At 40.6% G+C, this 22,643-nt stretch overlaps 1 protein-coding gene across 7 annotated transcripts in view; it reads right to left on the bottom strand.

Annotated features, from left to right (window-relative positions):
- Nucleotides 1-22,643, bottom strand: part of rbm47 (RNA binding motif protein 47) — a 59,913-nt gene that overhangs the window by 7,381 nt on the left and 29,889 nt on the right. For 6 of the 7 annotated variants that reach the window (XM_088623401.1, XM_088623388.1, XM_088623420.1 and 3 more), the window contains one exon: nt 1,122-2,272. In XM_088623401.1, the coding sequence (XP_088479527.1) occupies nt 1,122-2,272 (1,151 nt within the window). Of the gene's footprint in view, nt 1-1,121; nt 2,273-14,703; nt 14,996-22,643 lie in introns of those variants that run through there. The other variant, XM_088623418.1, reaches the window with a different exon arrangement.

Here is a 22,643-nt window from a genome sequence, read left to right as displayed (position 1 = left end):
CTCTGTGTCTGACATTACTGCTGGCATCATTTATTTTAGACAACTTCTGCTGAGACCTACCATGCATTTTACTTTCTTATTTTTAAATGGGGAAAGAACCTCTACTTGTTCCTCTGCAGCTTGCACACTGACGCACCTCCCCGCTTAAACTTCATTTGTTTATGCATCTATTTTTGCCATTATGAATGGGGAAATTTGCTCTAGGTTAAGGTAAATTAGCAGCAACTGTGTGCCTATAAGGACTTTAGAATAACGCACAGCAATTCAGATTGTGCTGTGGTCTGAAGGAAAACAATAATGATCTAGAAGGGGCAATTGCGGGTTATCTCTGAGAGACACTGAGAAATTCTAGATGTCAAGTGGTAGATTTTGTCTTAGGAGCTTCAAACTAAAAATGTTTAAAAGGTTAAAAAACTTTGGTTGTCATTATACTGTATATATGCTCTGTTTTCTGCAAAATGTTGAAAGTATGGTTAACATTGTAAAGTTAATAGTGAGTAGGTGAGTAGATTTTCTTTCACAAATATGGTTACTAAAAGAAAACAGATTTTAGATGACCTTTGATCTTTTGTTTACATGTCCCATAGTACTAAGATGCTGTTACCGCCTAGGAAACAACAGCAGAAGGAAAACCGAAAAGGAGCTGAAGATGTTCAGCTGAATCATGGCCAGATTACATACAGAGGCACTGAATGTCAAATTGGTGATGTTACTACTATCAGGTGTATATCTTTTAATTAATGTGATAATGCCTGAACCACAATTTAAAAAGGAATAATTTACACAAACAGTAAACCGATTTTCCTATTGATTAAGTCAAAATGAGCTATTTTGAAGGGAAAAGAGTTAAAAACATGAGTTTCGTTGCTCGAAAGGTTTTCCCAGGCTTCAAGGAATCAACATGCTGATTACAAATCAGAAACCACTTTTAAAAGAAGGCATCACAAAAAATAGACTTTCCCTCAAAAACATGATTGGGATTTCTAACTTGGAAAAGCAATCAACTTCACCTTGGACTGTAACACAGCTGTTATATTATTCTAGTACAAGGAGTGGTTGTTTCAGGGTATCCCACAAAAACAAGCAACACCAAACATAGAATCAAACAGAAGAAGTCTAACCTTTAACAAAGTAATCTCTGTTGGGTCCTATCAGCGCGTTGTAAGGGTATCCGTAGTAGGCTAGTGTGTAAGGGTCGCACTGGTAAACGTAGTTGGCTTGTGGGGTTTCTTGCGTTGGCGTTACACCCTTTGCTGCTTTTTGGTATCGTGTGTATTGCTCCTTGTCCACCGGCTTGGCCAGAGTGACTTCAATGCAGGACCCCTCCACTTCCGATCCATTGAGTTTGTCCATGGCGTTGACGGCGTCGTCCCGGCCGGTGAAGTGCACAAAGGCATAGTCACGGATTTTCTTCACCCGCTCGACGCAGCCCGGGTTGAACTGGCTGAAGATCTTCCGGATGGTTTCCTCCGAGGTCTCGATCATGAGGTTCCGGACGTACAGGATCTTGACCGTCTCCATGACGTCCTCGTCCACATCGATCTCCGGCTCGGCCCAGTCCACGGCGATCTGGTGGCCCCAGAGCTGGATGCGGCCCGGCATGAGTTTCCTCCGGGCCATGGCGGCGGCCCGGTGGCTCTCGTACTCCACGAAGGCGAACCCCCGGTTCTTCATTTTGTCGGCCGCGCTCGCGTACACGATCACATCCAGGACGCCTTCCGTCACCTTGGAGATCTCCTCCAGGATCTCCTCGCGCTTCTTCGTCTTGGGGATGCCCCCGATGAACAGCCGGCAGTTGTCCACGCTGCTGCACACTCCCAGCAGCCTCCCGGGACGGATCTCGTAGTTGTTGAGCTCCCTGACGGCCCGCTTGGCCTCGTGCTTCTGCGTGTACATGACGAAGGCGTAGCCCCGGTTCTTGCCATCAAAGTCCATCATCAGCCGCATTTCGTAGATGCGCCCCACGGACTCGAACACGGGCACCAGCTCGTCCTCGTAGACGTCCCGGGGGATCTTGCCCACGAAGATCTCGCAGCCCCGCGGGGGGGAGGGTCCCTCCCAGCCCGGGGGGGGGCCGTATTTGCGCTGTCCGTTCTCTTGCACCATGCCGTACCCCGTGCGTTCCATCAGGGCCAGGAGGGCGCTCTCGTTGGGGGCTCCCGCCACCCCTTCCGGCACCTTGCACGCGGACTTGTTGGAGGAACTGTTACTCATGGCGGCAGCGGAGTCCTCAGCAGTCATTATGCCAAAACCATTCAATTTGTTCTGAGGCCTGCAGAAAGAACAGGGAGGGAAAACGGAAGGAGGTCACGTGGTGTTGTCCAGCAGCCTTTCTAATAGAAAGTGCACAAAAGGCTCATCCATAACCTGCGGCACGAAGTCATGGCGTACTTGTGGGATAATACACATCACCTAGCTAATTCAAGCTAAATCTGGGATCAGACAGAGCCGGTCACCACTTCGCAGGCTGGCCTCTACACATGAGTGCTGACATTCCAGGGAGGGGGATTTCATATACAGAATATCGTTGGTTGGGTAACACTTTCTAATGAGGTGCCCTAAACCTTTACCAATGAATATAATTGAAAGGCACACGCAGTAATTAATTCACGACAGGCTACAAATAGTTTGAAATACCACGCTTAAAGATCAAAGTGGGGAAAGGAAGAGCGCTACATACAAAAATGTCAAGTAACTGAAAGTTAATTTACCAAATATTATTATCTTGCATACTACAGCTTACTGATAGGACATTATGCAAGCTTGGTCTTAGTCTGATGTCTTACATAAATACAATGTTTAAAGCATGACTAAAAATCTAGCAGAAAACAGGTGTTCAGCATTGTGGACAATTAAGGAGTAACAGATTGAATGGGTTCTTGGTGTGTGAGGTAGGCAGCTGTTTCAGTTGTTGGAACAGTTTGGAAATCCAGGAGCCTTTATACAGAATTCATTATGTGTTTATTAGTGCTTATTTTAAAGTATAACTGAATGACTATCATCCAAAGGTTTACACTTAAAGCTGTGTGCGTTTTGCATTTTTCTGTAGCTGGCCCAGCCTGCTCTAGTGAAGCACTCTGTTCAAAGAAAGCTGTGCTTTATGCCTTTGTGCAAGCACACATCTCCTGCAGGTTCTGAAGGGCTACCTCACAGGTAGCATTAACAGCAACCTGATAGAAAAGAAATCGAGTTGCACCTGCAAGATGTCATAGTGTGACCTTCAAAGTAGGTTTCAAAGGCAAACAAACTTCACTGAGCAGACAGATTCCATTTTTTCAATTAATGATATAATGTAGTGGCCATATCGCTAGAACTCAACACAAAAACATGCATGCCGAAGAATGTTCCTTCTGTTATACAAACACTTGACAGGCACCTACAGTACTTACTATATCAATGTTTAATGTATTTCTCCTACGTTTTAGGTAACTGCCCGGAGTTGATAAAACAAGTCTTCAAAAGAGCTCAGTTCCAAATCCATTACATTGCAAGAATCAGTTTTTATGAGGTGAGAAGGTCTCTCTGGGTGGAACAGAATTATATGCCAATTCTTTTATATTGAGGTTTCTGTATAAATGTTTTTCAGATGTTGGCCTTCTAGGATATACTACTGGTAGAAGAAATTTCCCTTATCTGAAATGTCCCCTGAGCTTTTCTTATCTCAAATCACTTTATAGACTTATTGTGTGGAACCATGTGGTATGATTATTGACCTTTCCATTTTATGTACAGTATGTTGGGTAATAAAACCCTTTAAAAATACCTCTGTTTTGGTTTATTCCTATAATCCAGACCACACATCTAAAAACCTATCACTCACGAAAAGGTCTAAAGCTGACAAATATCAGCAAACATGTGACAGTCACCACAGTATGTTTTGTACAGTCAGCTGCGTAATTGCAAACCAAGCACTTACATTTAATAACTTTTACCACTAAGGTTTACGATGGAGCATTTTCACACTACAAGGATGAATCTGTAAAAGATTTACTGTCTCTTTCAGGAAATTATTTGTGATCTTAGGCAACACTTTATCTTAAATAGCTGATTCAGGACAATTCAGATGTCATTATTGCCTCACCCATTTCTGCTTAAAAAACTGTTGTTACAACAGTTACAAACAAGAAGAGACTATGTGGCTCAACTGGGTGTGCCTATCTGATCCGAGGATCTCATTCACACATTCCTTGAAAACAAATCGTGTGTCTGCTTCAATAATGTGACAGGGTAACTTGTTTCAGACCCCCACAACACTTTATGTCAAACCTGCCTCTAGTACTAAGTTTTAAATGCAGGTCCTTATATTTTGTTCTCGTGTCCCCTGGATTGTGTTTTGCTGTTGGTTCCTTATGTTGAATACCTATTATCAGTTCAGTTCTCCTCAAAATCTTATCTACTGAGGTCAAATAAGATCCAGTTCCTTCATCCTTCAGTGAAGGACATTCCTTTCAGTTTGTTATCCACCTGGAATCATATTGCCATACCGACAATTCTCTAGTTTAATTTTAATTATTGTTTCTGTTTCTTTACATAACTTCCATGTGTCTGTAGAAGAAAACATACTTGTACATATAATTAGTTTGGTTTTGTCAGCCTTTTTAAGAATGGGAGCTACATCTGTGCAATTTTCCAGTCAATGAGCACCACCCCTGTCTTGAGTGACAGTTGGAAGGGATTTATTAATTGCCAATGTATTCTGTATCATTAACAGAATGCACATCAGGTCATAGAGATTTGTTGATCTTAAGTGTTGCCACTACCTGTAACACATTAGCCTCTTCTATTAGAATATTATATAATATGCAGTTCCTCAGCTTGAGACATGTTCTCCATTTTTTCTTTTGAAAATACCTGACTCTCATTTAATATCCTGTAACAGTCATTTCCCTTTCCTTAAAATGTTTCCTATTAATTCCCAGATACTTTACTATATCCTCTTCTGTTCTTTCATTGTTATTTTGAAGAAAGGCCTTTAATATTTATTTTAACTTTCATTTATTTTAACTTTTATAATTTGATTATGACTTATGTACATGAATGATTGCGCTCAGTGCTTCGGATAGGATATGTTAAACTCTGTTTTCTACTTGTTATGCATCCTGTAATCTTCGTCTCATTCCTTTCTAGCTAGATTTCATAGCCTGATTTGCACAAGAATGTCCTGCTGATTAAACAAAACACCCCCAACACTTTTTTTTTCAATGCAAAAGATTAATACTTTCAAACAGAAATGCGTTGCATTTAGAATTCCATCTCCCAGAAAAGAAACAAATTAGGGTGGTAAGGTTCTGATGTGATGAGTGATGACATCAGCACTGTATCTGCGAATCTCACACAATTGACAAAAGTAGCAGATGACTGATTCATTTTCTTGATGGCCTTGCCATGCCACAATTCAATACTTAATACCAGAGGAGAAAAGGTACAGACTGGCACAAATACAAATAGTAAAGCACACAAAAGTTGGGAGTTTTGGAGATTTTACAAAATGCATTCTTGTCATGGAGTTATTGTCAGGAGGGGCACTGTGGTACTGTTTCATCTGCAATGAAACTGAAATGGCAGAGTGTCATAGTCTGAAGAGGAAAATTACTCCATCAGATGTCCAGGAAATCTCAAATTGTGCCTTGAGGAGGCTTCTTGTAAGATTAATATGGAAAAAACCTTTGTTAAAGAAGTAATTTGTTCTTCTGCAAAGCTAAGTAAAAGATCGGCCCTGTGCAGTTCTGATAAATGCAATCAGGGCTGCATGTCACTGTTAACCTTCAGGACGGCTGTGGAGATGATGTCGTCACCTGTGTTGGTACAGTCCCCTGGCTGTGATTAGCACCTTGGTAACAGCACCACGGCAACAATACCCTGTGTGACCTGAAGCGGGACAGATATCTCACTCCTACACACATCAGATGAAAGCCGTTTGCATAACCGTAGCAGCTGGAACTTGCACCGTCTGCAGCTCCTGAAAGGGATGAGGCAAGAGCCAAGAGATAAAAAAAAGGGGTTGTGTGGATGAGGGATGGGAGCTGGTAAAAACAGCATGTGACTCATCCCCTCTTGAAACCTGGGCTCAGAGTGTGTGTGGCTTTTTTCCAGCACTGTAGCATCTTCCATCCATCCGTCCATTTTCTAACTGCTTCTTCCAACTCCCAACGGGGAAACCAGAGCTATCCCAGCAAGCCATGGGGCCAAGGTGAGGCACACCCTAGATGGAAGGGCATGCACACACTCACACCTACAGTAGGGCTAGTTTCTCCCAGAAGCCAACTGACCTACCAGTATGTCATTTGGACTGCGGGAGTAAATTGGGAGCACCCGGGGGAAACACATGCAAACACAGGGATAAAAAAACTCCACACAGATAGCACCCCAGGGCCCCAGCGCCACTGCAGCACCTTTTGAATCCAAAGCAGTGGCAAAGCACTCAAAGGGACAACATGTTCTAATGAGGAATAACAATACCCCGCAAGCAAATGCCTTCAGGGACGTTTATTGAGGAGTTAGGCTGAGGGTCAACCGCCTGGCTGGAGAATAAAGAAGTTATAAGACCCAAATGCAGAGTGGGGGGTCAACCAAGGTGTAGCTGCAACAGTGGAGAGGAGGTGGAGGGGGGAAGCAGAGAGACAGACGCACGAAAAAAGAGAGGGGTAGTATAATCCCTGAGGTAATTCGAGCTGTTCAGGAAGTGATGTCACGGATGAATACGAGTTATGAGCAATGATAGCGCACCAGCTGCACTTCCCAGGCTACGATACTGCCACTGCGCACAAGGGAAGCACAACTTTGTCGCCATCATCCCACTCAAACTTTCATTAAAAACTCCATGAACTAACAGTCTTGCAACAAAACAAACAATGTACTGTACTGGAACATAAATGAGGGAATAATGGGAGATTGTTCAGAAACTACAACACATACACTTACTACGGTAGGTATGTACACACACTTACACAGTTACTAGGTATTCATGCACATTTACACAGTAGCCATGTAGGTATAGACAGACTTCTATACTAACTGTATTATAATAATAATAATAATAATAATAATAATAATAATAATAATAATAATAATAAACTTTATTTATAGAGCACCTTTCCTACAAATAGCAGCTTAAAGTGCTTTACAAACCAAGCATAAAAATAAAATCTTAAAATTAAGAGAAAATTTATACTTTCAGTTGTAAAGGAAAAAAACAGTAATACAGTAAAGCAACATAAATGTCAATGTCAAGATAAATTGCGTATTCACACACACTTACACACTACGTATTGACACATACACTAGCTATTCACACACATTTATATACTTACCAGGTATTTACACACACACACACAGAAACACAGCGATGAATTGCGAAACTTATCCACAGGCTCTGCAAATAAGGAAACTGTTTTTTTTGCATAGAACTTGTGGCTCCAAAACCAGGAAACACTTCAACAGCAGTTTCAGGAACTGTGAGAACTTTAAATGTATTTCCATTGAAACATGCCAGGATGAAGCTTCATACTAACAAAACCTTTTTCATTGGGTGCTCGGTACCCACTAGAATTCCGGTTCTGATATTTTATAAACACTTCTCTCCCAATTTTGTTTATATTTTAGTTAGCAGAGCGAGTATCCCAAACTTCTAAACAAGGAATCAATATGACTGATTGAGAGCCTCTCACTATAGAGTTTAAAAATCATGTACTATAGACTTTTAGTTGTTTTCCAGAAAGTGAACTTTCTCAAGGTTTATTTATGAATCACTGACAATGTAGGGCTGCCAGTCTGCCAGACTAAACAATCTACGTATTATGAGTAGATGTATATGTATAAAAAATGTTTTCTGGTATTGCAAGTAAATTTGTTTAATTTAGTCACAGGTAAAAGCAGTTGTATTCTGTGAACACAAAACAAAAGCTCCGTTTTTCTGTTCCCACTTAATGGAGGTCACAGTGTTCTTCATTCAAAGCACTGAAACCTATTCAGCTGTGATAACAACACAGTAGGAATTCAGAATAACATCTGAATGAAATTTGCAAAGTGATGGTCTGTCTTCTGTGTCGCTTTTATTTTTTCACTTTGTGGGTCAACAGTCTGACGTTTTTAAGAAAGAGGCTTTACCCTGTTTTTGTGCAGCCCTAAAGATTTTAATTCTGCACTTGCGGGTCTTGGTTGTCGACACACTCAAAAAACATTTTTAAAATTATGCAACCAATTCAGGATAATGCAAAACATAAGAGTCACTTTGGAAAGATGTACAGAATAGGTTTTTAAGGGAAAATTAGAAATATGCTAAGCATACATACATATGTTAAGCATAAACATTATTTGTTAAATGCCTTTGAGCAACCTTGCTGTGAAAAATATAAAATATAATAAAAATAAATTGAAATAAATGAAATATATAAAAATAAATTTAATTGAATACATGACATAGCAATGTCTAAGTATTAACAGCTGAAAGCGGCTGTTTACCTATAGCTGAGCTTTTCCATAACTTGAATAAGTGCAAACAATATTTGCAACTGCAGAATTCCTGCTATCAAATTATCTTTAAAAGAATATGACATATTGCTGAAGTGGGCATTAGGTTATTTTTTCCAAGGTCACAACAGTAGTGATTACGCTGTACAATGGCTGAATAAGCTGTCTTCGTATGGACTAAAGGTTATTAATAAGTCATCTTCAGTGAGGAGTATGAATGTGTGATGTTTGTCATATATTAACTTCAAAACACTAGAAAAAAATGTCAAGAGCTACCTACATCAAATCCAATATGACAATTCTGAGAAAGCTTAGGATATACAGTATGTTACACGGGCTAAATAAGATACAAATAAAAAAAACTGTGCCTCTATTGATATTCCAACTACAGTATTATTACCCTTGTGTGTGATAAACGCATAGACCAGCACCTCTTAACTGGTGTGCCTTTAGACGTTTATTTGTATTCTGAAAAATCCACTAGAAAATGCTAAATGAATAAATGAAGTATTTTTTATAATACTAGTTTGGGTGCACGTTCGGTATACATTGAACAAACCCCACGCTCTCACGCTGTACACGTAGGAATGCGAGCTGTTTGTCTGAGGTCGTCGGTCTTAAAATACGCAAGCAGACAACAGCGTGCTGAGCAGACTGCTCCTGAGCAGAAGATCCGTGTCGTATTGTAGTCAGTCCCTGGCAGGATATGGCCACTGTGCACTTCGAGGCAATACCAGATCAAACACTGAAATGCGTTTTGTTTATAATATTGATAACGACGTGCAGTATACAGTATACGCGGAATTGGAAACGCCGAGAAACACTGGCATAGATTCGATTTCACTCGAATAGACACAGTTTTAAAATGCTGGCCTCAGTAGAAGAGTTTTCATACGCGCAGCAAAACTTATCAGACTGAAATAGTCCGTCCATATCCTTTCAGAATCAGTGTGCTACCTGCGCGCAGAGCAGTTCTTATCCTACACAACCAATCTGCTTCTCAGCAAACTCTTGCAAAGCACTGAACTGAGTCAGCAGCCATGCAGTCATGTGGTCCGCGCAGGAAATTCTAAAAAGTCTTGTGCAATACGTACAGATACACCCAGCTCAGAGCTAGAATTATTGCCAGACCTGGCACATTGAAAACGCCCTAACCTCCCCTAGTTCCGTGACTAGTTCCTTGAAAAATCTGATCAGGCGTTAAATTTGTTCAGATTGTGGTGTGCTACGCTAGAGCGCGGTAAAAGCGAGGTAAAAATGTCGCGCAGCACTCAGAAATCATGACAAAAAACATGGAGAAGTCATTCTGAGGGATGTTGGCCAGCGGTGGAATGGATGAATTGTTTGACTAAGGGTCAGAAGAATTCAAGATCATCCCCTGGCTGACACCTTTTCCCAGCAGTGTGGTGTGCTAGGTTCAGTTCTGGACTCACTGGTGGGTTGTGTGGGTTCAAATCCCACCGAGACAGTGCTGTTGTCCCACTAAGTGAGCTACTGTACATCACCTGAATTGTTTGGGGAAAACAGCTGTATAAAGGGGTGAAGCTGCTTTGGATAACAATGTCAGCGAAATAAATCAGGAAGCATGATATAAGCCCAAAACCTCTCCCTCTTCAGAAATGCCTCCTACACCCTGTTGAAGGTGTTTCTGTTCGCAAGATCCTAATAGGCTTATTTTAAGGTCGGTGTACAGTACCTCACAGCCCATTGTTCGTGCTGCCTCAGTCTTCATTGTTTTACTGCTCTAAGACTATGGCCAACAATTGGAAAGTAACCCGAGCTGTTTGCTTTCGATCAATTGTCTGAGAGCATTCACACGCATTCAAAGACACATCATCACTTTTTAGGTTTGAGGCTGCCTCGATACAAGAAAAAAACGGTCTGACTCCTGTTCGATTTCAGGATTTGCGCAGGTCCTTTTAAGTTATTTTACTATGTTTCCCAAAGAAGTGTGCGATGGAAAAACGTCAAGTTATCCCTGGTGAAAAAGAGAAGAGAGAATTCCAGAGGTGGGCAAATTCATTTTGTCCTCAGTGGTGACCGTACAACGGCAGGATTATTGAAACCGTACTACAGAGTAAAGTCATCGCTCAGAACTGGCTCACCAAATCCTGCTGGCAGCCTGTGAAAACATATACAGACGCAACTGTACTTTAAAAAAGACAGCTCTGAACTTGAACCTTATATGGCATAGTTCACAACTATTCATACTCTGGGATGTGGGATGAAAGTTTTGGATCAATTAGCCACTAAACAAGAGAGCAGGAGGGTCTGAATGACCTTGTCTCATTGTAACACTAGTGCTTATGTTTTTAGGATTAGATACAAGTTTCACCTTAACTGTCCACAAGGACGGCTGGAGCTTTCTCCTTCTCCCTCTTGGAATTTTACTGACACTTTAAAATGAAGTGCCTTACATTTCCACCACTGAGGTTTTTGGAGAAATTGGATTTTGTGGGTCATGATTAGATTGGAACAATTTTGGGGGGGTAGTGCAGTAAGCATTTCATCGCCCTTGTGCTTATGACAATAAACTGAACTGAGCTGATAAACCGAGCTGAATATCATAAACGTCAGAAATTCTAGGGCTGTCCGAGATGAAATAGGCTATAATTCTATTCAGAAAATATTACTCTGTGAAGAGGAAGTGCACTGTCATGTTTTATTACTTCTGCTACAGTTTCACTGATTTCATGCCTATATAGACATAGCATTCATGAACATCCAGGTACTCCCTCTAATGTATATATATGACACATTGTGTTGGTAATTACATGTGTGCTTTTGTGTAATTACGATGTTATTATGCATAATTACATTTTCATTAACTGTGTCATTTCTTGTACCTGTTCTTGCTGCTACACAAATCATGGTTATTACAAAGTAAAGTTTGTGGTTAAATATACATATAACAGAATTTAACTTGAACAACATTTTAACAATGCATTTCTTTATATTTAAGAGTAAGTACATATAGTATGTGTGTAGTGAATAATTAATTATACATTACCGGTGTGAATGTAAACACAATGTTACTGAGTTGGGTTTGAATATATGGGAAATTAAATTCAAATTAATAACGGAGCATGCTCTGTCAATTCATATTCAGTCCTATCATTGTTTTTTGCATTTAAATAATTTTGATTTTCAACAGATAGTCACTTACAATACAGCAATGGCAGCAACCTGAATAACATTGTAGTGCACAAGCATGTGATTTAAATGCAAAATATGTGTTCACCCATACACTTTTTGTTTTCCTATTGTGCTGTTTAATGAAATACCAATTTTAAAAAATGCCCGTCCAGGTGAGTTTCTCGTGTGTCTTGTGTCTGTTTGCAGCAGGTCATGTGATAATGACACAATGTCGTGCGATTAGCTCTGTTGTTGATTTGCGAGTGTGTGACTGATTTTTTTTAAAGCCGTTTCCTTATAATGTTTATCTCTAAATACCTGAAATTCAATACCTCTGCCTTTGGGCCTTTTATATGAAATTCCAAAAAAAAAGGGAAGAGACAAACTATATTGTTTATTCATACTAGTCCTGCAATGTCTAACACCCCTTCTCTACACTCACCAGTAGTTGACCTTTGAATAATGTGCACCTTGCACTAAAGAAACCTGAGGCACCATTTAGTTGTTCATTAACGACAGATAACACCATCTGACTCTTACAAATCACAGCCCTTAACTGAGCAGATCAGGCAACACCAGCCACAGACAGACATGTGAGAAAAGTAAAAAAAAAAAAACTGCATTTCTGTCATAGCTGCAGAAAAGACTGGAAAAGTGACACATTTATTCCTGACCTCTGAAACTCAGAATGTGCCAAGAACTTTGCTCAGCTTAATTAATAGATGTGTGTGTGTGTGTCAGGGGTGGTGGGGAGGGAGAAGAGAGTTGAGAAATCCTCATTTCTTGCTTTTTCTGCTGGTTGAGGAAAAGAAATGCTTTTCGACCTTTGCTTCATGTTAATCAGTTTTAAAGAAGGGAAAAAAAAGGTGTAACTGGAACATGTAGAGGGGGTGGTGATGTTCGTTTCCTTTTACAGGGACCTTTACAGGAGTTAATTTTTCATTATCTTATTAAGTTTCTGGCTAATACTTTTAACCAAAGTAACTTATTTATACAGCTAAGTATTTTACTGGAACAATTCAGGTAAAAACCTTGTTCAATGGTACAACAAGAACATCTTAACAGGAATTTGAACCCACAATATGCCAGTTATGAGGCCAGACTTTTAACTGCCTCTCTGATGTATTTACCTTTATGTTACAATGCAGTATCTGCAATTAACATGACTAAGCTGGAAAAATACGCTAAGTGTTATTCATTGACTGGACTTTACAATAGCCATTTCCATAGCAACAGGACTGAGATACAGCTTATATGTTTTTTAAAATAACTTCAGGGTTCATACTGATTGTGGTGACATGTAAATTGAAACAGAGTTTATCCAAACTTAACTGGAAAAACAGGCGTATAGTTCATTGTGATATATTTTAAGTTAAACAGGCTTTTTCTCCGCCTTATCAAGTATGTATTAGTGGGAGTACAGAAAGTATTCTTGTTCCAATGCCACGAGTAAACAGGCAGAACAAAGGATTATATCCACAATGACCTCTCTCACAGTAAAGTTCTCCCGTGTGACTTTAACCAGGCAATTAATCTGCAATCTCTCTTTCTCTGTTCAGCACTGTCAGACCTGGAATATCAGTCTTTTTTTAAGGGGAAGAAGATGGCAGGAACCATAGACATTTTAAAAATCTGAATGCCTCCAAAAAGTTTGGTGAATTTCTTGAATAAAACCACAAAGTCCCAGCAGACACTTTGGATATCTTTTATACTGGATCATTTTTGGCCTGTCAAAGCTTTGACCCTGAGTTAAGAGCATCTTCTTTCACTGAGAATTTCCTGGCAGTACAAGCAGATAGGTAACCTTTTATTTTTCATTTTCACGACACCAAGACAAACCAAATAGAACTCCTTGACTAACACTTTCAGAAGCACTGCACAGATGACTTATTGCCTTGTTAGGCCTTAAAGCAGCGTGAAGTCATGCCTCCATCAAAAAGAATAAGCAAGCAAAAAGAAAGCTAATCAAAGTCAATTGTATTGAATATATCCCTAACAGCAAGATGACAAGGGACTTTCAGTGAAACCGTTTCACTGGTGTTACCCCACCTTAGACCAACAACACGTTTTATCCAACTCCTTATCTAATCCGACGAAGGAAACCATTTGATGTTGACTAGTTTAAAAATATGCACATCAGCTTCCAAAATGAGAGGTTCAGATTTTAATCCTCCCAAATTGATTGACTTGGTTCTGAATAAATTGCTTTTTCTTTTTTTTTTAAGTGAGATACTACACCTCTCATTAAAATTCAAAACGGCAGTCAGAAGGCAAGCTAATTCTGTGTGTGCACTGTGTTTGACCTGTCTGAAACAGCCCTGCTGTTACACTGTGGAGCTGAAAAAAAAAACCTAGAAGATTTACAAAAGAGAATTACGGAGAAGAACTGGTTAAAAGGTATTAATGTATGTGTCTTATTTTCGTGTCATTTTATGATGTTTTTATAAAGTAAAAAAGAGTAGAAGGTCTTGTTAACATGCTTCAGTTAAAAACCTGCTAAATAGATGATATTATATTAAAGTATCTTAACTATGATCAGCGGTTGTCCATCAGTTTAGCAATCAAAGCTGACTAAACACAAACATATGAGCATTCGTTTAGACGCGACTTAATTTCGTTCAACTAATATTCCAGTTTTTCACATGGATGTCAACCTCTCCAGCACTGCAATTCTACAATTTCTTGACATCAAATTTAAAGACTGTAGGGTTCATGCCTGGTAAAACTCACAAGTGAAAGGCTGCTCTTAATCCAGGAGATGCAGCTCTTGTTTACACTATACGCTGTGGCAGCATCATGATAAATTCAGAACTCGCAGAAAAAAGCGGAATATCGGTACGCTCCGTGATGTCATTCTCCCAGCCGAAACTCACAGCTGTCACAGCAAGCAGTAAAAATGGAAAACATATTCTGTTGTGAGGAGCGACTTCAATGCTGACAGCTGCAGCCTGGTAAAGTCGCCTCCCCTTTGTTAGCTGTTGGTGTTTCTGAGTGTTGAGCCCCGAATAAGTTCTTTTGAAGTTATGCTGACCAGTAACACAAAGCGAAAGCACTTGTCCCTTCACATGCTGCAAGATGTTGTAAGAATCTCCACTGTACCTTTATCAAGTTTCGCGGTCCTCATGTGCGCTGGGGAGACCAGGGAAGACTGCTCTTTCGCAGAACCAACTTTAGAACTATTTATCCCCACGGTCATGGGAGCAGAAAAGCTCTGCAACACCTGGTCTGTTCGTCCTTATTGTAGCAGGCTGGTCAGTGGAGCTGATTGAGAAGTCATTTGCTGGGAGAGTTGGGTGAGAGGCAGGGGGGTGGGTGGAGCAGAGGAGAAGGTAGAGGGGGAGGTTGTGCTGTACTACCTGCTGCATAAACCTATGACTGCTTGGATCACTCTGGCTAACCCAGGTGGAACTAATGGATTTTCAGAAGTCCTAACCAAGAAATAGAGGAGGGCTGGCTCCTGAGTCCAGACCCGCAAAAACAATGTAATTCATTCCTTCCCCTTTTTCTTTCAACTTTTAAGTTAATTCATATACAAATACTCCCAGAGGACTCCGAGGCTCTGGAACTGGGTGTGCATACAGTATGTGTGTGCGCCTGTTTGTGTTGTAACGGAACAGATAAGGAGACTCACGGTAATGTAAGGGGGGAGTGGCGGAGACCTGTCACTCAAACGTGCTGGTGTTTTTTTCCCCCTCTCTCCTGTTTGTTATCTTTAAGCTGGGCCTGCGAGGCTGGTAACGAAGGGCCGAGCGGTTTGCCATTAAGACACGTTTGTGCCGGGACACAGTGTTGTGTTTGCCTCAGTGAAGGACTGGAGGCAGGCATAGAATGTGTGGTTCGGACCGTTAAAATGTTGTGTACATAACAACGGGCAAGGAGCTCCCAGCAGCACTGAGGCTAAGCAAATAACACACCTTGTCAAGCAGCTAAGGGCAGGAACAAAACACAAAACGTACGACACGGCATGGGGGATACAGTCACATCAAGCATCTTTTCACTTCAGCAGGAAGAAGGAAAAGCCCAAAGCGAGAGGAGAGGAAAAACCTCCAAAACATGGTACAAGATTGGCTAAAGTAATACAAGCTCCATTACTGACGTAGAAAGGTCTTCATTACCAATAAATGGAGGCCTTTTCAAATTTTCTTTGTCAGTATCCTATCTTTTTTTTTAGACCACACAGACTCTGTCACAGATATCTAAAATTGAAAGTATCATCAGGGTCCCTGAAACTGTCTTCTTTAAAACATCTGTATGAGTGAAGAGATGACAGCAGCAGGAAACCGGAAAGCAATGGCTCTTGAGCAGAGCTCATAAATATTGTGCAGGAATAAATCCATCGGCCTGGCAAAAGTTCTGTAGGATCTCAAACAGCAGAAAACCACCCCTTTCTCCCCCGTTTCACACACCCAAATAAAATGCATAAGAGTTCATTTACAAATCAGGACGTTTGCTTACAAGATGGCACAGTATATCTTGACTTAAACTGTTTGAACTATTTTCCATTTTTCAATTGATGATGGTGTAGATCTGCCCTTAAAAACGTCCACTCTGGAATATCTGATCTAGTCTTAAAAGAGACAAACTGTGGGGATTTTACTAGTTCTGGGCTAACAAAAGGCAGTAACATCTTAGGTCATTTGGTTTCCTGCAAATATTTGCAATCTGTATTAAGTCTGTTAAAAGAGCCAGGTCGCATTATTCAATACTCAAACATTAAGAGTCGTGTGATTTATTGAATCATGATCAACATGCAAAGGATGAAGCCTGAATAAGGGGTATGGCCAGTCTAGAGTTCCATGACTTGTGGCGTTGAATGAACTCAACATAGGCTATAAGCAACAGCACCTGACATAGCCTCTAGTGTCTCTTTCTATAATGGACTTAAATATCCAGCAACTGTCCTACACGGTGAAACACAAATCTTGACAACACAAACTAAAAAGTATAGGTGGAAGTATATTTGGAAAATAAACCTCAACAGGAATAGCATTGATAGCATAATTGATAGATCCATAGTCTCGTTCAAATTTTAATTATAATGAAATTGTATTTCTCCATGCACTCACTGTGATGAAGGAAGCGCTTTTCGTACAGTTGAGCAAACGATTTCACGCAGATTTCCTACAGTATGTGCTTGTCTTCAGCCCTGGCCCCAAGTGATGGGCCTTCTTGCATTGAAACCTATTGCAAGGGGTTCTGCATGACAAAACACTGTGTTTATTTTCTCTGCAAGGCAATTACCCACCCTGGTGATCAGACCGCTAAAAGAGTCAGCTTCCATTAACTTAATGAGTCTACAGTCCTCTTTCTTTGCTCAGTCTGTTGCAGAGTGTTCTTTGAGTTCCAAGGAACCCGTTCCCTGGTTTTCTCTCCAATTGCTAAAAAGACACTGAATCTCACCATATCCCTGCCCTTTCGTACATTAGAGTGCCTCACACATCTTCCTGGAGACAGAAAGCACAATGATAATGATTACCTTACAAGCAAGAATAGCACCTACTGTATAACACCCAATGCTATTTAAGAGCTCTTTATATAATGTGGCTAAAATTCTGAAACCTGGACTCTTTCCCTATAAAATGCAACGTAATCTATGTAAGAATTTGAAAAGGGAGAACGTGTATGTCCAAGAATGATTAACAGCGTGAATATATCACAGAAAGTCTTGCTCCTTTCACAGCCCAACTAACTTCTCTTTTCTGTGTACTCTTTGTTATCAGGTACATTATCAAGGGAAAGTTTCTGCGTGTTGACAAAAATGCATAAGGAAATAAAGAAGCAGAATGTACAGTAACTTGGCCATTACCACTTCGCACAAGAAGAATTTGGGGGCTTAAATTCCACCTGTAATACTGTAAACCAGGCTTTGACGAACCTTGATGAATTGCCTAGATTGTGATGTGATGACTAACAAATCAAGTAATTCAATGTGTGCATACATGGCCCACTTTTGCTAAAAAATCCACTTCAGGTAAATATAATTTCTGAGAATTTCTTCTGCACCTTGCCTTATTTGTCCATCAGAACAGTGGGAGGGTTTGTAGAGCTTTCATCTGGTTAGACTTTGTTAAAACATTCAGAGTTTAGCCTACTCAACGGCTCAGATCAAATCAATTCACCTGAGGGAAAAGGCTGAGAATATTGGTTGTATCTTTCCGTATGCCTGCCGAAAAACCAAAGAGGATCTATAAACCACCAGTTAGCCGCGTGAGAACCTGCCCTGCCTGCCTTAACCCTGAGTTAAATTCACCTCTGGAGAGACTAGAATTCATGGTTTAGCCTCATGTGCTTTATTGGGCACACGTTCAATATGAGTGATAAAGATCATTAGAGGTGGTGTACAGTAAATGTGATAAGATTCCTGTGAACAGGAAAGAGATGTTCAAACACAAATGTGAAGGGAAGCATGCTCCTGTCATTAACCTGAAGTGGACTGCAAAACTGTGATCTGACAAAAGACAAAAGACTGTGCATTTTTATAAAACTGAGAAAGTCAATGGCAACAACAGGTTCGTTGCTTTGTGTCGAATTAAAAGTCAATTTTCTTTATTCAACTAACAGGTTGACTTTGATGAGTTATTGAATAACATATTTGATGCCTTGAAGTCAATGCGTGACATAAACCTGGTCACGGATTATACAACGAACATATCACAAACTTTTGGAAATTCCTAAGAGGAAAAAAGACTGTGAATCAAGCATGCTACACTGCATGGGCTACACAAAAGAAAACTGCAAATTAGGCTACAAGAGTGACCTCCTTCAAATTGGGGTCACTATACTGTCTTTGTCTTGCACATTAAGGGGAGTCGTGACTAGCTAGGAAACCTATTTTACCAGCAGCACAGTCACATGAGGAATTCATTCCCATATCTGACTGGCCCCAGTTGTTCTAGTATTTTCACTAAGATGCTGTCTCGTGTGATGCTCTCTTCCAGTACAAACCAGACCTCCTCCTTGTTTCATTTCTGCTTAGAACTAATCACACACAACTAGTTTAACCACGCCACACCCATTTAACCATCAATATGTGGTGTATAAGCCAAGTGACGATACTTCCTGTAGCTTTTGGCAAAGGATTATTACTCCTTACTCCTGTATTGAACCCAAACGTATTTATGTTATAATTATCGACGTTTGTTGTTTTAAGGTCCTACAACACGAAGGAAAAGAGATAATGAGAACTGAATCCAAAGTTTAAGGTGCCTGGAGCACTCACCCTGTTCTTACCTGCAGTGTCTGAGCACCCTCAATGAAGTACTGGGCCGTGAGCTGGGAGCAGAAACAGCAAATGAAATTTGAAAAGACTTAGACAAAATTCAAGACAGGGCAACAGTCCAACGGCCTCCCCTTGTCTGAAACTGACCTTATGTTGATAAGTACAGTACTTATGTTGAGGAATGATTATGATCAGCAGTTCAGACCATGAACCAACGCCGGTGACCAGACTGACATCTCAGCCACAGGAACTGAATATTAAAATATCGGTTTCTTATAATGTTGTTTTTTCTTTCAATTCCTGACTAGACTAAAACACACCCCACGTTATGAAATCATTATGAAATTGTGGTCATGCCAAACTGCTTAACCCACAACATGCCCATACAATTTGTTGGCACTTTTGTTGGCACACTGCATAGAACTCAAGAGGCCCTAAAATCCTAGAGCGCGTCAGCCTGCTTAGGGGTTTCAGCTGTGAGTTTGCTAAAGGTAGTTAGCACCCTGTATCTGAAAAATTGATTATTTGTTTAAATACCACACTTATTTGTCAGGGATGTTAATGTCAATGGTTTGTTCAATAACCATTCACCATAGCAAATAGCAAGTATAGATATTTACAGATTTGTATGCATGTATTTTACCTAGGCATTAGCTAACCAATTAACTAGTACATCTTTCTTATCACAGCTTTCTCATAGTGTCCAACACAACTATTGCAGTGTCTTTACAAAGTTGAGAAGGTGACTGATATTTTTCTCTCCCGTCACTATCAGCTGGTGAAGTGAAAATCACACAAGAGGTATAGAGGAGATAATACCGAAGATGTTTAAGGCTTTGATGCCAAACCAGTGTAAAATACCTAGCTGAAAACCATAAACATCATCCCATCATCCCAGAGAAGATTCATGGAAGACCAAAATAGAACAGCAAAAGGAATAAAAAGCATGCCATAGACAGACAGGAGGAGCTTTTTCACTCATTCATGGAATAAACCAGTTTTGTTGACATGATTAAAGCAACCAGCCCATAGTTACACAGGAAATCAATCAATAAAGGAATCAATAACCTGGGATCAATACATATAACTAGTGCCCTGTTCGAGCTGGAACAAACACGTAGCAATGCTGGATCTGCCGCTGGCTGGAAGGGGCCATCAGGGGAAGATCCTGTTGTCCTGGGCCGGTAGGCCACGGGTGTTGTTACTTCCTTTCAGCGCACGCCGAACAACGCAGACGCACATTGTCTTCCTGTCCTTCACGGCCTGCCATTAATGATGTTACAGCCAAACGGATTTATTGAGATTTGACGTCTTTTCCAAGCTACAGGGTGCACACCGTAGCTCCAGCCAGGGAGAATCCAGCACAGGAGGACATGTTTGAAGACTGAATGGAGAGAGAGGCAGAGCAGAACCTGGGGCAAGGCTCATTAATCCCAAAAACTCACAGGGATTCTCGAACAGCAGTGTAGATCACACCCCAGAAGGGCTAATGGACTCTATTGGCATAATTTTCCCAATTGCCATAAGGAATTAAATTCGAGAAACAAATCAAAGTTGGGGTAAAACCAGAGTTAGATGGTGCAATGCACAGGAATGGAAACACAGCACAAATATCATCTACAATCTAATGTATCTTAACAATCAACCATATGAGTTGGGTGCAACTCAGAAACCCACTCTCCTACTGAACATCTTGAACTCAAGCAAATCACTCCCTTGAGTCCCCTTCCTTGCTAATAGGAGGGTCAAAGATCAGCTCAGCCTCACTGACCCATGAGGAGTAAAGGTCTGATATGAAGCAGCACATTTACCTGATGTATCGCATGTTGGCGGGTGGAGGAGGGGATGCCGTAAAAGATTCAAGTCAATATTTAAGCTGGAGGAATGAGCTGGCTTTGCCATTAAACAATAACCGACTTCTTCCTGCTGTAAACCTTAACACTCTGCTGAGTGAATTGAAGGTTTTAATCTCATATTGTTTTTTTACTGCCACAGCTATCAGTTTCTTTGGGATTTCTATATGTAAAAATGCTTGGGGCGACTTCTGAAAATAGAATAAAACCCTTGTCATCATTCCCCATACCTACAGAAGAGGTTTTTCTATTTAATGGGGGGTTGTCTCCTGTTAGATTTAACCTTATTCTCTGCACATAGATGGTATATGAATTCCCTAATAATTTCCTTCAGCATTCATTAAAGATCTAGTCATAGTTTACACCTAGACGACAACATCTGATGGAAAGCCAAGATGTACATTTTCTTTTCCAGTGAAAGATAAATACCAAATGGCAAATGACTTTTTTCGCAGATAATTGCTCTTAACAATGTGCACAAAAGCCCAAATTCAAAATGAAAACAGATAAATTCCTTACCCTGTCTGCTGTGTACAGTAAATGGCCAAGTTTAAACTGTCAGTTATCTCAAATGCAGGAAAAACTTGTGATTCGCATATTATATAAAGATGAGAGTGTCTTTACAGTTCTTCACCAAAAAAAACATGCCATAGGAAATCCTTTATGCTACAACTACTCCACTCATTTCCTGTCAGTAACAGTGTTCTAGCCATCTTATTTGGTGTTTTAAAAGACAAACAGCACACATTTGGCAGTGCACCTGTGGGGAAACTCTTGCATCTGTGGAATGTCAGTGTAATTGACTGCATTAGAAGACTTAGTCTTCTGTTGAGAAATCTGTAAAGACAGGATTATGAAATCCGGTGTCTAAATCTGCCAACAGGCAAATTTGTTTGTGACCCCTGGAATGATTGAGCACTTTCTGGAGGAATTAATTGTTATTAATTGTAAAGCATTGGGAAAGGATGCGAGAATCATTTTCTAGACTCTATGTGCTGCTGCCTCAGCTCAAAGATGAGCCAAATACTTCCCTAGCAACTGGTTTCATTTCTCAGCTCCACTGGTTTCATTTCTGTCAGGGGATGGCTGCGGCCTGCCTCAAGCACTGCTGAAGTTTGGATTGAAGAGTCACTTTTTGACCAGTGTTTCTTCATTGTACTGCACTTCCCCGTAGCAAGTATCATCTGCACCTCTCCTGTCGATGAGGGTCCCCCCCACAGCATGAAATCATCTGGCCTCAATGCAGAACATGAGCTTATATTATAACGTGCCGTCAACGTTTTCTGCTGTGATACTTAATGTTGTTCGTGTTAAGTCAATGAGCAGGTTTTGCTAGAACCACTAGCCGAGCAAGTTTGTGTTTTGAGAACTTCATGGAACAGTGAACCCCCGCCATCATAGTGGTTCCCCACAGCCTGTCAAAGCTTCTCTGTGTTCCTTTAAGCAACTGTTCCACTCATAAACAAACGACAGAGATGGACTGAGCGGCTTTGTCGCCACAGCAACGTCTCTTCAGTGTGTAAACCAGGTCTTTCCACACTGCCTGGATCTGATGAACTCAAGCACCGAAAGGGTATGTACACAGCACCGCAGGGAGATAACAGTAACTGCCATTTCATGGAGCTGTCCATCAGCTAGGAATCGGTTGCATACTCCCGGGCAGAAATGCGCAGAAGGATCTGTTCGGAACGTTTTCTGAAATGTATTTCCCTGATGATTTCACACTTCCCTGTTTGCATTATTACATTTACACCATACACATTTTTCTCACCAACAATTTCCCAGTTTATAACATTCTTTGCCAACCCACATGCTTGATGCAACAAGATTGGAATTCTACCCTGATTAACTTGATTGATCTACAGTATTATGTAAGTCATGTAATAATAATACTTTACAACTCATATATTTTTGGACACTCCACTGAAAGCACTTTACAGATAATGAGGACTCCCTTCCACACCACC

The sequence above is a fragment of the Lepisosteus platostomus genome, chromosome 1 (genome assembly GCF_059453375.1).
Source record: "Lepisosteus platostomus isolate fLepPlt1 chromosome 1, fLepPlt1.hap1, whole genome shotgun sequence".
Taxonomy (NCBI): Eukaryota; Metazoa; Chordata; class Actinopteri; order Semionotiformes; family Lepisosteidae; genus Lepisosteus; species Lepisosteus platostomus.
This window is presented reverse-complemented; position numbering and strand designations above follow the sequence as displayed.